The following is a 15,157-nucleotide window of genomic DNA, read 5'->3' as shown; positions in this document are numbered from 1 at the left end:
ACCCCAGGTTGGGAAGCCCTGCTTTCCGGACATCTCGATGTGATGGCAGGCCGGCAAGCTCCGGGCGTCTTTCCCCGGGTTGATGATCTTCCGGCAGCACTCGCTGTCCGTTTTCCTGCGCGTCCTGGGAACAGCCCGAGGATCAGTGAGCCTTCTGTCACGCAGCTGCTGTGGCACAGGCCCTTGCATCTTTCTCCACAGATCTTCGCCAGCCCACAGTCCGCAAAGAGGTGAGTGACCGTCTCGTCTCCACTGTAGTAACCTCGGGGCAGCGTGCTGTGGGAGTGATCTCCGGGCATGCAGCAAGGATCAGACTGGGAGGGGACCTCTCGTCTCCACTGCAGTAATCTCGGGGCAGCGCGCTGTGGGAGTGATCTCCGGGCATGCAGCAAGGATCAGACTGGGAGGGGCCCTCTCGTCTCCACTGCAGTAATCTCGGGGCAGCGCGCTGTGGGAGTGATCTCCGGGCATGCAGCAAGGATCAGACTGGGAGGGGCCCTCTCGTCTCCACTGTAGTAATCTCGGGGCAGCGCGCTGTGGGAGAGATCTCCGGGCATGCAGCAAGGATCAGACTGGGAGGGGCCCTCTCGTCTCCACTGCAGTAATCTCGGGGCAGCGCGCTGTGGGAGTGATCTCCGGGCATGCAGCAAGGATCAGACTGGGAGGGGCCCTCTCGTCTCCACTGCAGTAATCTCGGGGCAGCGCGCTGTGGGAGTGATCTCCGGGCATGCAGCAAGGATTAGACTGGGAGGGGCCCTCTCGTCTCCACTGCAGTAATCTCGGGGCAGCGAGCTGTGGGAGTGATCTCCGGGCATGCAGCAAGGATCAGACTGGGAGGGGCCCTCTCGTCTCCACTGCAGTAATCTCGGGGCAGCGCGCTGTGGGAGTGATCTCCGGGCATGCAGCAAAGATCAGACTGGGAGGGGCCCTCTCGTCTCCACGGCAGTAATCTCGGGGCAGCGCGCTGTGGGAGTGATCTCCGGGCATGCAGCAAGGATCAGACTGGGAGGGGCCCTCTCGTCTCCACGGCAGTAATCTCGGGGCAGCGCGCTGTGGGAGTGATCTCCGGGCATGCAGCAAGGATCAGACTGGGAGGGGCCCTCTCGTCTCCACTGCAGTAATCTCGGGGCAGCGCGCTGTGGGAGTGATCTCCGGGCATGCAGCAAGGATCAGACTGGGAGGGGCCCTCTCGTCTCCACTGCAGTAATCTCGGGGCAGCGCGCTGTGGGAGTGATCTCCGGGCATGCAGCAAGGATCAGACTGGGAGGGGCCCTCTCGTCTCCACTGCAGTAATCTCGGGGCAGCGCGCTGTGGGAGTGATCTCCGGGCATGCAGCAAGGATTAGACTGGGAGGGGCCCTCTCGTCTCCACTGCTGTAATCTCGGGGCAGCGCGCTGTGGGAGTGATCTCCGGGCATGCAGCGAGGATCAGACTGGGAGGCGCCCGAATCGCCGCCAGACAGCTGAGGTCTTGCTGCCTGTTGGTGAGATCTGGTGAGGAGGCATTCTGCCAGATGGTCTGGACTGTCTGCTCAGGGAACCACTCCACTGTGTCCATCCAGTCCTTCTCCTGCAGTAACTGCAGGACATTCCGTGCTGACCACTGTCTGGTGTTCTTGTGGTCAAAGCTGCTGGTCTGAAAGAACTGTCACCAATTTCATTAACACAAGGTTCACATGGAGAAGCTTCCTGACTGAGACAGACACAGTCTCACGGGGGATTTACAGGGTAGGGGCAGGAATGAAGTTTCTCCTGGCTGGGTAGTGGAACCAGTGATCACAGACTCAAAATCCGAGGTCACCTCAGCATATTTAGGAGCTCGGCGATGTTGGGAACGTTTCAGGAAAGTGGCGCTGAGGTCAAAGTTCAACATGTTCTGAGTGAGGGGCAGAACAGTGTAACGGGCCGAATGGCAACGCCTGCTCCTGTTTCTTATTTTCTAAATCACGAGTTTATCTTTGCACCTTGTTCTCCCTTGGCCTTCCGCCTGTCGGATTGACAATAGACAATAGGTGCAGAAGTAGACCATTCGGCCCCTCGAGTCTGCACCACCATTCTGAGATCATGGCTGATCATTCACTATCAATACCCAGTCCCTGCCTTGTCCCCATATCCCTTGATTCCCCTATCCATGAGATATCTATCTAGCTCCTTCTTGAAAGCATCCAGAGAATTGGCCTCCACCATCTTCCGAGGTAGTGCATTCCACACCTGCACAACTCTCTGGGAGAAGAAGCTCTTCCTCAACTCTGTTTTAAATAACTGACCTCTTATTCTCAATCCATGCCCTCTGGTACTGGACTCCCCCAACATCTGGAACATATTTCCTGCCTCAATCCTATCAAATCCTTTAATTATCTTAAACGTTTCAATCAGATCCCCTCTCAATCTCCTCAATTCCAGCGTGTACAAGCCCAATCTCTCCAATCTCTCTGCGTAAGACAGCCCTGCCATCCCAGGAATCAACCTAGTGAATCTACGCTGCACTTCCTCAACTGCCAGAATGTCCTTCCTTAAACCTGGAGACCAAAACTGTACACAATATTCCAGGTGTGGTCTCACCAGGGCCCTGTACAAATGCAAAAGGACATCCTTGCTCTTGTACTCAATTCCCCTTGTAACAAAGGCCAACATTCCATTTGCCCTCTTCACTGCCTGTTGCACTTGCTCATTCACCTTCATTGACTGGTGAACTAGGGCTCCTAGGTCTCTTTGCATTTCTCCCTTACCTAACTCGACACCGTTCAGACAATACTCTGCCCTCTTGTTCCTGCTTCCAAAGTGGATAACTTCACATTTATTCACATTGAATGACATCTGCCAAGTATCTGCCCACTAACCCAGCCTATCCAAGTCTCCCTGTATTCTCCTAACGTCCTCTTCGCATGTTACACTGCCACTCAGTTTAGTATCGTCAGCAAACTTGCTGATATAGTTTTCAATGCCCTCATCTGAATCATTGACATAAATCGTAAAGAGCTGTGGTCTCAATACAGAGTCCTGTGGTACCCCACTAGTCACCTCCAGCCAGTCCGAGAATCACCCATTCACTGCTACCCTTTGCTTTCTATCTGCCAACCAGTTTTCTATCCATGTTGAAACCCTGCCCCCAATGCCATGAGCTCTGATTTTACTCACCAATCTCCTATGTGGCACAGGGGAGCGGCGAGAGCTCCGGAGATCCAGCAGCAGCCGCTGCGGTTATTTCATGCTCTTGTGATTTATCCTGTTTCTGTATTTGCATTTGCACAGCTTGTTACCTGCAGCACTCTGGCTGATCTTTCACTGCCTGCTTCTGTTATGGTTACTATTCTATACGTTTTCTAAGTATGTCCGCAGGAAAATGCTTCTCGGGGTTGTATGTGGTGACTTATCTGTACTCTGATAATAAAATTTATTTTGAACTTTGAGTTTCGGGGATTTTCCTTTAATTCTGGGAACAAACTGTGACTGACATCTCCAGCTCCCATTAGCAGCCCGTTCTCACACTCACAGCCAGTCAGCGATCACCGCTGGGAGAGGGATGCTCCCATTGGCTGAGGGGTGTCAGTGGGCGGGACGCTGTTTGGACCGGGACCGAGTGAGGCCGGAGACCGGGAGCTGCGCCTCGGGTTTCGGCTGCACCACCGGCGGGTCGTGAATCCTTTCGAAGGCAGAGCTGAAGCGACCGGCGGAGATTCCGTGAGATGTTTCAGCTGCACGGAGGGCGCCCGGCCTTTCCCCGCCGAGGATCGGGGCCTGTTGTCTGGAGTTGTCTCCCAGACCCGTCCCTTCCTGCCCGGAGACGGGAGCTGCCCCGCAGCGGCTGCCGGTGGATCTCCGGAGCTCTCACCGCTCCCCTGTGCAATCCGAACGGCTGAAAACCAAGGGAGAACAAGGCGCAAAGGTAAACTCGTGCTTTAGAAAATAACAAACAGGAGCATGTCTGGCCACTCGGCCCGTTGCGCCTATTCCATCCTTTCCACAGAATAGTCCTTTTAAAATCTTTTTATTGATTTTAAACAAACATAAATGAAACATGAATACATAGAGCTTGAGAGTACATAATTAATAGGTTAAGGTATAAATACAAATAAATGATAATAACCTCCCAACATAGTGGTTACAAAAAGTGGAGAAAATAAAAAACCCTCCCCCCCACAAAAAATGAAAAAAATCCTAACCGACTTGGGCCATTGCATTATATCAATTATACACACTAGCCTCAACAATTCCGCACCTCCATCCAAATAATTAAGGACAATAAAAGTAAGGTTTAGGAAAAGTCAGTTTAGTTTATATGAAAATGTTGAATAAATGGTCTCCAAGTTTCTTCATATTTAACTGAAGGGTCAAAGACAACACTTGTAATTTTTTCTGAACTCAAACAAGAAATAGTTTGAGAAAACCACTGAAATATAGTTGGAGGATTAATTTCTTTCCAATTCAATAGGATAAATCTTCTAGCCATTAATGAAACAATTCAATTATCCGCCAGGCTGGGGGGTGGGGATAAACGACTATTATCCACCATTGGTAAACTGAAAATTGCAGTAATAGGATGTTGTTGCAATTTGATATTCAGAACTGTTGAAATAATACCAAAAATATTTCCAATAATTTTGCAAACAGAGGCAAGACCAGAACATGTGGGTCAATGAAGCGACTTCAGAATGACATCTGTCACTGGTTGGATCAACATGAGAATAAAATCGAGCGAGTTTATCCTTGGACATGTGAGCCCTATATTTTCTGTAATGTCCATTGGACATAATTTCGGAAAATACTAACATTCAAGAAATTCCTAACTTGCAAGTATCTAAAAAAAATGAGTTTTAGGCTGGATAGCTGTTCAAAGGACATACAACTGTTATCTAAAAATAGATCACAAAAACATGTTACACCTTTTGTTTTCCATAACACAGGATTAGTTATTTGTTTATTCGGTTTAGATAAAGCAAAAGGAAGCGAAGATCCTAAAATAGAAAACAATGAGAAGTCTTGTACAGATTTCCACTCCAAATTTACCCATTGTGGGCAAGGTACTATGACCGATTCTTGTGTGCAAAATATTAAATATTGAATATTAACTGCCCAATAGTAAAATCTCAGGTTTAGCAAAGCAAAACCACCTTTCTTCTTAGGCTTCTGTAAATATTTTTTACTTAATCTAGGATTTTTATTCTGCCACACATAAGAGGATACTTTGGAGTGAATAATATCAAAAAAAGATTTAGGAATAAAAATTGGTAATGCTTGGAATAAATATACAAATTTGGGTCATACTATCATCTTGGTAGAATTAATTCGATCAACCAATGACAGAAATAATGGGGACCACCTGGTAACAAGTTGCTTGATTTGTTCAATTAAAGGTAAAAAATTAACTTTAAATAAACCCTTATGTTTCTTAGTAATTTTAATACCCAAATAAGTAAAATGATCTGTGACAACTTTAAATGGTTTATAAATTGGAACTTGCATATTTAATGGAAATAATTCACTCTTATTAAAATTCAGTTTGTAGCCAGAAAAGCTACTAAACTGAGCAAGCAAGGATGAAATAGCAGGAATAGATCTCTCGGGGTCAGATATGTATAGTAACAAATCATCAGCATATAATAATAACTTATAAGTCCCTTACCCACGGGTAATACCAAAAATATTAGGTGATTCACGAATGGCAACGGCTGAAGGTTCCAAAGCAATGTCAAATAATAGAGGATTTAAAGGGCAGCCTTGCCTCGTGCCACGGGACAACTGAAAAAAAGGAGATCTTTGATTATTGGTAAGAACTGAAGCCAAAGGTTTAAAATACATTAATTTAATCCATGATATAAATTTCAAGCTAAAATTAAAATTCTGCAACGTATCCATTCAACTCTATCGAACGCTTTTTCAGCATCTAAGGAAATGACATTCTGGTATTTTAGATAAAGTATATATTATATTAATTAATTTTCTAATGTTAAAAGATGAATAACAGTTTTTAATAAATCGTTCAGAGATAATTTGAGGTAATACATTTTCTAATCTAGTGGGCAAAATGTTGGTAAAAATCTTAGAATCCGTTGGTCGATAGAATGCACATTTAGTGGGGTATTTATCTTTTTTACGAATTGGAGAAATGGAGGCAGCATAAAAAGATTGTGGTCATTTACCTACAGTTAACGCATCTTTAAAAATTTTACAAAGCCTAGGAGCGAGTATAGAAGAAAAGGATTTTAAGAATTCAGCAGTATAACCGTCTGGACCAGGGGCTTTACCTGAATTCATTGAAAAAGGGAGTAGGTTCCCCTTTCCAGACCCTGACCGGGGACTTGCCTGCACTCCTCGGGGTTATATATGGAACCTCTCGGACAGGGACAGGGAGTGGGTTCCCCTTTCCAGACCCTGCCCGGGGACTTGCCTGCACTCCTCGGGGTTATATATGGAACCTCTCGGACAGGGACAGGGAGTGGGTTCCCCTGTCCAGACCCTGCCCAGGGACTTGCCTGCACTCCTCAGGGTTATACATGGAACATCTCGGACAGGGACAGGGAGTGGGTTTCCCCTTTCCAGACACTTCCCGGGGTCTTGTGCCACTCCTCTGGGTTATATATGGAAACTCTCGGGCAGGGACAGGGAGTGGGTTCCCCTTTCCAGACCCTGCCCGGGGTCTTGTGCCACTCCTCAGGGTTATATATGGAACTTCTCGGGCAGGGACAGGGAGTGGGTTCCCCTTTCCAGACCCTTCCCGGGGACTTGTGCCACTCCTCAGGGTTATCTATGGAACCTCTCGGGCAGAGACAAGGAGTGGGTTCCCCTTTCCAGACCCTGCTCGGGGACTTGTGCCACTCCTCAGGGTTATATATGGAACCTCTCGGACAGGGACAGGGAGTGGGTTCCCCTTTCCAGACCCTGCCCGGGGTCTTGTGCCACTCCTCAGGGTTATATATGGAACCTCTCGGACAGGGACAGGGAGTGGGTTCCCCTTTCCCAGGCAGACGCCCGAAGGTGCCCGAGGCTGATGTAATACAAACCATGGCACGGTGGGTCACTGAGGTAAGGGAACCAATTTGAATGACAGACCGACTGCAAGCAGATTTTGGTGAATTTGCCCTATAACTACAGAAAATAGGAGAATCCCTTGCGTACTTTATAGCTCGTTTTAAGGATACGTGAGAGTCAAATGCCGGCAATCCCCTGGACAGATCAGTGTCCCCAGCTGGCAGTGCAGACTTTTCTAAACTGTCTCAGGCCCAAGCCTGCCCACTCCATTAAGAAAACTAATCTCAATTTGCTGTGTCAGACCTGGCCCCAGGTGACATAAATTCATATAAATATGGAGCGCAATTGACTCTTTAAAGGAGCTGGGGAAAAGCGAGAGAGTGCACAGATAACCGGTAGTGAAGAGATGGAGTTCGGATCCCGACGAAGAACCCAAAACGGGTGGCAGGATCGTGCGGACCGTGCAGATGAAGAGGACACTTGGCTGAGGACAGAGATGGGGTCTGCAGAAAGAGGGGACATTGGACCTATGATTGTCGCACTGCAATCACAGACAAGAATAATAAGGGGCAGGAAGAGAGCCCGAATCACAGTGATAATCGATAGAGTACCACATTTACTCTCCGCAATCCCTTTGGTCTCGGATAGGGCAGGCCAGAGGGGACCGATCACAGTGATACTCGACAGAGTACCACATTTACTCTCCACAATCCCTTTGGTTGGATAGTGCAGGCCAGAGGGGACGGATCACAGTGATACTCGACAGAGTACCACATTTACTCTCCGCAATCCCTTTGGTCCCTGATAGTGCAGGCCAGAGGGGACGGATGACAGTGATACTCGACAGAGTACCTCATTTACTCTCCACAATCCCTTTGGTCCCGGATAGGGCAGGCCAGAGGGGACGGATCAGAGTGATACTCGACATAGTAACAGATTTACACTCCACAATCCCTTTGGTCCCGGATAGGACAGGCCAGAGGGGACGGTGATACAGGCGGCTCTGATCAGGCTCACCACACAGGCAGTCTGTTATCTCACTGCTGTATTCAGGTCGAAGGTACAAGAGCCTCAGGACTCGCCCCACCAGGGTCAGGAACAGTTACTACCCCTCAACCATCAGGCTGTGGAACAACACAGGATAACTGCACTCACTTGTTCATAGAGATGCTCCCACAAAAAATCATCGTACTGGGACTGTCTCAAAATGAGTGAAATATGAGGTGGTTTGACTGAGACAGATCACATTAGGGATCCCTACTTCTCATTTTCTGAAACACTCGGTTACCTTTGCCCCTCACTGTTTCTTGTCCTGTCAGATTGAACAGGGAGCGCTGAGTCTATCTGCTGCCGCTGCGGTTATTTTTTTGCTTTGGCGAAGTTTGTTGTCTTCTGCACTCTGGTTGATCTTTCAGTGATCCAGATATAGTTACCGTTCTGCAGCTTTGCTCTGTATGTTTGTAGGAGTTTTCTGTGGCGACTTATATGTACTCTGTTAGTTTTTAGAATAGTCGCTTGGGGAATCTGAGGTGGAGGAGTACTTGGGGCTTATTTAAAATTAGACATAGATATTATCCAAACAGTGTTTATTTGAGAAGGGTTAATTCTGATATTGAAACTAACTGCTCTTTTTGTGGTTTATATCCAGAGGATTTATTACATCTGTTTTGGGATTGTGAATATGTTCAACATTTTGGGTTGATGTTTGTCAATTTATGGATCAATATATTAATGTGGATTTTACTTTTTGATTTCAAAATGTCTTATTTGGGTTTACTAGTAATATCAAATCTCACAGGGATCATATCTTTATCATAAATCTTTTGTTAATTTACAGCAAATTTTATATCCATAAATGCAAATAAAGCAATAAGAAACCTTCATTTATATTTTTACGTCAGACTGCAATCTATCCGATTATACTCTGAAAACTTCCCGTAACCAGAAACCTGTAAAGACTGGACAAATCTGTCAATGTTTTGTGTTATCTCTGTAAATGTTCCTGTTTTGTGACTCCTCTTAGATACAGTCCCTTCTGTCCAACAGTATTTAGAGCAGATTTCCTTGTTTATTTGTATATTTAAAGTTAATAGTTATATATTTGTTGCCGCTTTTGTGTGATTCCCTGGCTTTGTTAGCATATGTTGAGTGTTTCTGTTTTTGTTTGTGTTCAATAAAAATTAAAAAAAATTAAAAAATAGTAATAATAATTCTCTGACCCCCATTCTTCACCACAGCCAAAGGAAACATCATTCCTGTCTCTACCCTGTCAATGCCCTGTGAGACTGTTTCTCTCTCAGTCAGACGGCCTTTTATTTCTCTAATTTTGAGACAGGCCCGGTCAGTATAATCTCTCCGAGGACACTACCTCACCTCCTAAATCAATCTGGGAAATCTCTTCATTCCCTTCATCCCACAGGCTGACTCCGGGAGGGAGACCAGACCTGAGCACAGTGTTCTATGTACGCTCTCATCAGGACCCCATACACCTTCAGAGGAGATCTTTATTCTTGTATTCAAACCTTCCTTCCCATTCAATGCTCTTCATTTAATATCGAAATGAAACAGAGAACAGACACAACACAGCCTCAGCCCTGAATTTAAAGGGCAGGTGTTGCAACAGTTTGAGCTTCATACCGGGGGCCACGGGGCAAGCAGGGTGTCACAAAGGGAGGAATGTGGGAGTGTTGTTTGTCTGAGCCCAGCTGTGTGTGTTTGTGTATCAGAATCAGGTTTACTGCATCTGTGCTGAAATTTGTTCTTTTGTGTCTGCAGTACAATGCAATGTTTAGTAATAACAACTACAGGTTACAATTAGAATGTGTAAAATTATATTTAAAATGTAGTGCAAATATACTGAGGATATATACCGAATATACTGAGGAAGTGTTCATGGGTTCTTTGTCCATTCAGAAATCTGACAGTGGGGAAGAAGCTGTTCCTGAACCAGTGAGTGTGTCTCCAGGGTCCTGCACATCCTCCTTGATGGTAGCAATGAGAAGAGGTCATGTCGTGGGCGATGAGGGACTTTAATGACGGATGCCACCTTTTTGTGGCATCATCTTTTGAATGTGTCCTGGATGCTGTGGAGTCCCGTGCCCATGAAGGAGCTGGCTGAGTTTACAACTTTCTGCAGCATTCTCTGTTTTGGGATTGTGAATATGTTCTGCCTTGTTGTGCCTTCATTGTAACCGCATCAATATGTTGGGCCCAGGATAGTTCTTCAAAGATGTTGACAGGCAGGAAATGGAAACTGCTCACACTTTTCACTTCTGATCCCACGATGAGGACTGGTGTGTGTTCCCTCGACTTCCCCTTCCTGAATCCACAATCAATTCCTTTGTCTTCATGATGCTGAGTGCAAGGTTGTTGCTGTGACACCACTCAACTTGCCGATCGATCTCACTCCTGTACTCCTCCTCGTCACCGTCTGAAATTCCACCAACAATAGTTGGTTTGTCAGCAAGTTTATAGATGAGCCCAGACACACAGACATGGTGTAGAGAGAGTAGAGCAGTGGGCTGAGCACGCATCATTGAGGTGTGCCGGTGTTGATTGTCAGCAAGGAGGAGATGTTATTTCTGATCCACACAGACTGGGGTCTCCTGGTGAGGATCCAGTTGCAGAAGGAGGTACAGAGGCCCAGGTTTTGGAGCTTGTTGATTACAATTGAGGGTCTGATTGTGTTGAACGCTGAGCTGTAATCAGCAGCCTGACTTGTGTATTGCTATTGTCCAGGTGATCTAAGGCCGAGTGTGAGCCAGTGAGAATTGTTGACAGATTATGGCAATTGGCAAATTGCAGTGGGTCCCTGCACACAGACTGGAGTTGATTGATCATGACCAACCCCTCAAAGCACTTCTTCACAGTAGTGAGCGTCACTGGGCGATAGTCGTTGAGGTAGGTCACCCTGGTATTTTTGGGCACTGGTGTGATTGTCGACGTTTTTAAATGTGTGTTTGTGTGTGTGTGTGTGTGTGTGTGTGTGTGTGTGTGTGTTCGCAGCTTGAGCAGAGAGACAGAGTATTTGAGGCTTTCCAGTTCAATTCATGAATATTTCCAGTAACTGGAGTGCCTCGAAAGACGGGTCGCAGAGCTGGGCCGACCATTCAGATCAGAACAAAATAATTTACCCAGCAGACTGAGCTCCCAACCCCGCTCTTGTGTTTCAGAGTTATTTACAAATTTAAATGTATAATTTAAAATGAGCCAAGTAAATTTATTATCAAAGTATAGACATGTCACCATGTATAATCCTGGGATTTGATTATATTGTAAATTCAGTAAACTCAAGAAACATTATAAGATGAATGAAAGATCGCCCCCAACAGGACAAACAATCAACCATGGGCAAAAGACAACAAAATTCAAATACAAAAGAAATAAAACTAAAAAATAACCAGAAATAAACTTCTAGAACATGAGATAAAGAGCTGTTGATTATGTTCATTGGTTGTGCGAATAGCAAAGTTTAAGGATCTGGTCTCAGTTTAGAAAATGTTTGGTTTGGCGAATTTTTCATTATCATCTCCCAATCTCCTTAATTATTTTTTTTATCCCTTCCGTGACTGACAAAGTCTTTAAGGATTGGGATGAACTAGGTATTAAGTGTCTTTGGGACTTGTTTATCTCAGGATCTCTTGCATCGTTTGACCAATTGTCAAATAAATTTGCACTCCCAAAATCTCATTTTTACAGATACCTTCAAATTAGAGATTTTCTACGTTTCCAATTAGCTACTTTTCCTATAGGTCCTGATAAAAATTTAATGGACGATCTTTTAAATTTAACACCTTTTGTTAATGGTTCTAACTTGTTGATTGATTCTAGACAAGACTTTTTAGATAAAATAAAAAAACGCTTGGGAGGATGACCTAAATTGTCAGATTTCTGATGATAGATGGAATAAAATTCTTAAACAGGTTAATAAATCATCTTTCTGTGCTCGTCATTCTCTTCTACAATTTAAAGTGGTTCATAGAGCTTACATTTCTAAACAGAAGCTGTCCAGTTTTTACCCGAATGTTTCCCCACTTTCTAATAAATGCAACTCTGCTGATGCCTCTTTAATTCATATGTTTTGGTTTTGCCTTACAATTGAAAAGATTTGGCGGGAAGTATTTCATACCTTCTCCCAACTTTTTAGGATCCAATTTGACCCAAATCCCCTTACTTCCTTGTTTGGTATTATTGCAAATGAAGACATAACTTTAAATACTCCTAACCTACAGGTTTTAGTTTTTACCTCTCTTTTAGCAAGAAGAGCAATCTTGCTTAAATGGAAGGAGTCAACCCGTCCTACACATCTTCAAAGGCTACGTAATATTATGTCGTATTTAAATTTAGAAAAGATCCGCTGCTCAGTCTTAAATTCGAAACAATCTTTTTATGATATTTTGGGACCTTTCCTAAATAACGTTTCCAATTTATAAAGTTTAACAGTGCACAGACTTTGATGTATATTTTTATCTTCTCTTCTTAAGTGAATATGTTTTTTTTTTCTAATCCATTGTCATCCATCAGCTTTTTTCTTTGGTAGTTGGTAGGGGGTTGACTTTATATATATATAACATTTATTTTATGATTTGATCTGCCTTTAAATTTTTGATTCCCAAGTGCTATACCTTTATGTGTTATGCTATAACATCTTGATCAATATTATTACAATATATGAATGTACACGTTATGATGAGATGTATCTATGTGTTGCGCTCTGTAAATCTTTTTTTTCTTCTGAATAAAAATATTGTAAAAAGAAAGCAGGACCTGTTGGTTGAGTGTAATAACTGTTCCTGAACCTGGGGTTGATGCTCCTGAGACTCATGCACCTTCTTCCTGATGGCAGCATTGAGAAGAGAGCATGGCCTGGGTGGTGGGGGTCCTTGATGATGGATGCTGATTTCCTGCGACAGCACTCCACAGAGATGTGCTCAGTCGTGAGCAGAGTTTTACCTGTGATGTGCTGGGCCACATCCACTATGATGTGCTGGGCCGTACTACTGAGGACAGAGAGTTCCTGCTTTCTTGTAATTGCACTTGTGTCCCGGGCTCGGGACAGATCCTCTGAAATGTTAACACTGTGGAATTTAAAGTTGCTGAACGTCTCCACCTTTGAGTCCCGATGAGGATTGCCTCATGGCTTCCTGTTTCCTCCTCCAAGGTCCAGAACCAGCTCATTGCTCTTGCTCTCATTGAATGAGAGGCTGCTCTTGGACCATAAGAAGCAGAATTACGCCATTTGGCCCATCAAAACTGCTCTGCCGTTTCGTCATGGTAAATCCATTTTTCCTCCCAGCCCCAATTTCCTGCCTTCGCCGCGTATACTTTCATGCCCTGACCGATTGAAAGTCCATCAACGTCTGCCTTAGCAAAAGGAAAAGCAGCATCCGTCATCAAGGCAAGATGAGATGAGGCACCTCCCACTCCATACCCATCCATTTCTGTCCCTCCGCCCTCCCCACTCTCTTGCCTACAAAGCTCACTTTCACTCCTTACCATTACCTACCCAGGACTGTATACAGTGCAGGCATTACAATAAATAATAAACAGGACAGTAGGGCAAGGGGTCAGTCCAGGCTCTGGCTATTGAGGAGTCTGATAGCTTGAGGGAAGAAACTGTTACATAGTCTGGTCATTGTCCGAATGCTTCGGAGCCTTTTCCCAGACGGCAGGAAGGAGAAGAGTTTGTATGAGGGGTGCATGGGGTCCTTCATAATGCTGTTTGCTTTGCGGATGCAGTGTGTAGTATAAATGTCTGTAATGACGGGAAGAGAGACCCCGATGATCTTCTCAGTTGACCTCACTATCCGCTGCCGGGTCTTGCGATCCAAGATGGTGCAATTGCCGAACCAGGCAGTGATGCAGCTGCTCGGGATGCTCTCAATACAACCTCTGTAGAATATGATGAGGATTGGGGGGGGGGGGGGGGTGTAAGATGGACTTTCCTCAGCATCCGGAGAAAGCAGAGACGCTGCTGGGCTTTCTTTGCTTTGGAACTGCTGTTGAGGGTCCAGGTGAGATTCTCCGTCAGGTGAACACCAAGAAATTTGGTGCTCTTAACGATCTCCTCTGAGGAGCCGTCGATGCTCAGCGGGGAGTGGTCGCTCCGTGCCCTCCTGAAGACAACAACCATCTCTTTCGCTTTGCTCACATTCAGAGGCAGGTTGTTGGCTCTGCACCAGTCCGTTAGCCGCTGCACCTCCTCTCTGTAAGCTGACTCGTTGTTCTTGCTGATGAGACCCACCACGGTTGTGTCATCGGCGAACTTGATGACGTGGTTCGAGCTGTGTGTTGCAGCACAGTCGTGGGTCAGCAGAGTGAACTGCAGTGGACTGAGCACACAGCCCTGGGGGACCCCCGTGCTCAGAGTGATGGTGTTGGTGATGCTGTACCTGATCCGGACTGACTGAGGTTTCCCAGTTACAAAACTGTCTGCCCTTTTATTTCTTCTACCAAAGTACACGACCATGCCGTCCCCGAAATTCAGTCCTTCATCCATTGATGTCCTCTGTAAATCTTTCTACAGGAAAGGAACAGCAATTTGTGTCCGGGAATTCTCAAATTCCGGACACATCTATGTCCGGATATTTAAGGAGTGACCAGATATTTCCATTGAAACACCGATATATCAGTTGTTGATCCTTGAAGTAGTGTCTCATCTCAGCCGGAGACGTGACTGAAATATTTTCGATGTAACTCAGTGAAATCCACTGGAACCGGGCGCTGAGAACACAAGTAACAGAAGTAAGGCTGTTTACAAGAGGGGGATGAGCGGTCCCCGTTTTCTAAGGAAGCCGAGATCCTTGAATGTGTCAGGCAGGATGCTGGAGATGTTTTACCAGTCTGTTGATGTAACTGCAGTTTTCTTTGCCGCTTTACGTAGGGGCAGCAGCATCGGTGCAAAATAAACTCATCAGAAAGGTTGGAACCATCCTTGGCCACAACCGGGGCTCTTACGAGTGAGTGGTGGAGAGGAGTGGTGTCACTAAACAAATGGCCATCCATTACGGACAATCGGGCACATCCTCTCCATGACCGACTGCACAGGCAGCGGAGCACCCTTTCGAACAGACTCACTCAGCACCGCTGTCACAAGGACCGTTACAGAAGCTCTTTCCTATCAGATGTAATAACCACATACAACAGTTCATCTGCTAACCGGCCACCCACAGCTCCAATCTGTTCATTAA

The 15,157-nt window shown here is 45.7% G+C and overlaps 1 protein-coding gene across 1 annotated transcript; it reads left to right on the top strand.

Moving 5' to 3' along the window:
- The first annotated feature begins 82 nt into the window (after nt 1–82).
- Nucleotides 83–9,867, top strand: LOC132385681 (uncharacterized). The gene is made up of 3 exons (XM_059957885.1): nt 83–230; nt 3,550–3,885; nt 7,328–9,867. The coding sequence occupies exons 1-3, from the start codon at nt 83–85 to the stop codon at nt 7,693–7,695; spliced, it is 852 nt and encodes a 283-aa protein (XP_059813868.1). The 3' UTR covers nt 7,696–9,867.
- The last annotated feature ends 5,290 nt before the right edge of the window (nt 9,868–15,157 follow it).

The sequence above is a fragment of the Hypanus sabinus genome (genome assembly GCF_030144855.1).
Source record: "Hypanus sabinus isolate sHypSab1 chromosome X2 unlocalized genomic scaffold, sHypSab1.hap1 SUPER_X2_unloc_1, whole genome shotgun sequence".
Taxonomy (NCBI): Eukaryota; Metazoa; Chordata; class Chondrichthyes; order Myliobatiformes; family Dasyatidae; genus Hypanus; species Hypanus sabinus.
The sequence above is the reverse complement of the archived record's forward strand: the minus strand, read 5'-3'. Positions and strand labels throughout refer to the sequence as shown.

Bases quoted from the DNA above. Each gene is read 5' to 3' on its own strand.
- LOC132385681 (XM_059957885.1), top strand. From the start codon at position 83: ATGATCTTCCGGCAGCACTCGCTGTCCGTTTTCCTGCGCGTCCTGGGA. The intron at 231-3,549 runs GTGAGTGACCGT...GAGGGGTGTCAG, and splicing joins AGCCCACAGTCCGCAAAGAG to TGGGCGGGACGCTGTTTGGA. The intron at 3,886-7,327 runs GTAAACTCGTGC...GACTCTTTAAAG, and splicing joins AGGGAGAACAAGGCGCAAAG to GAGCTGGGGAAAAGCGAGAG.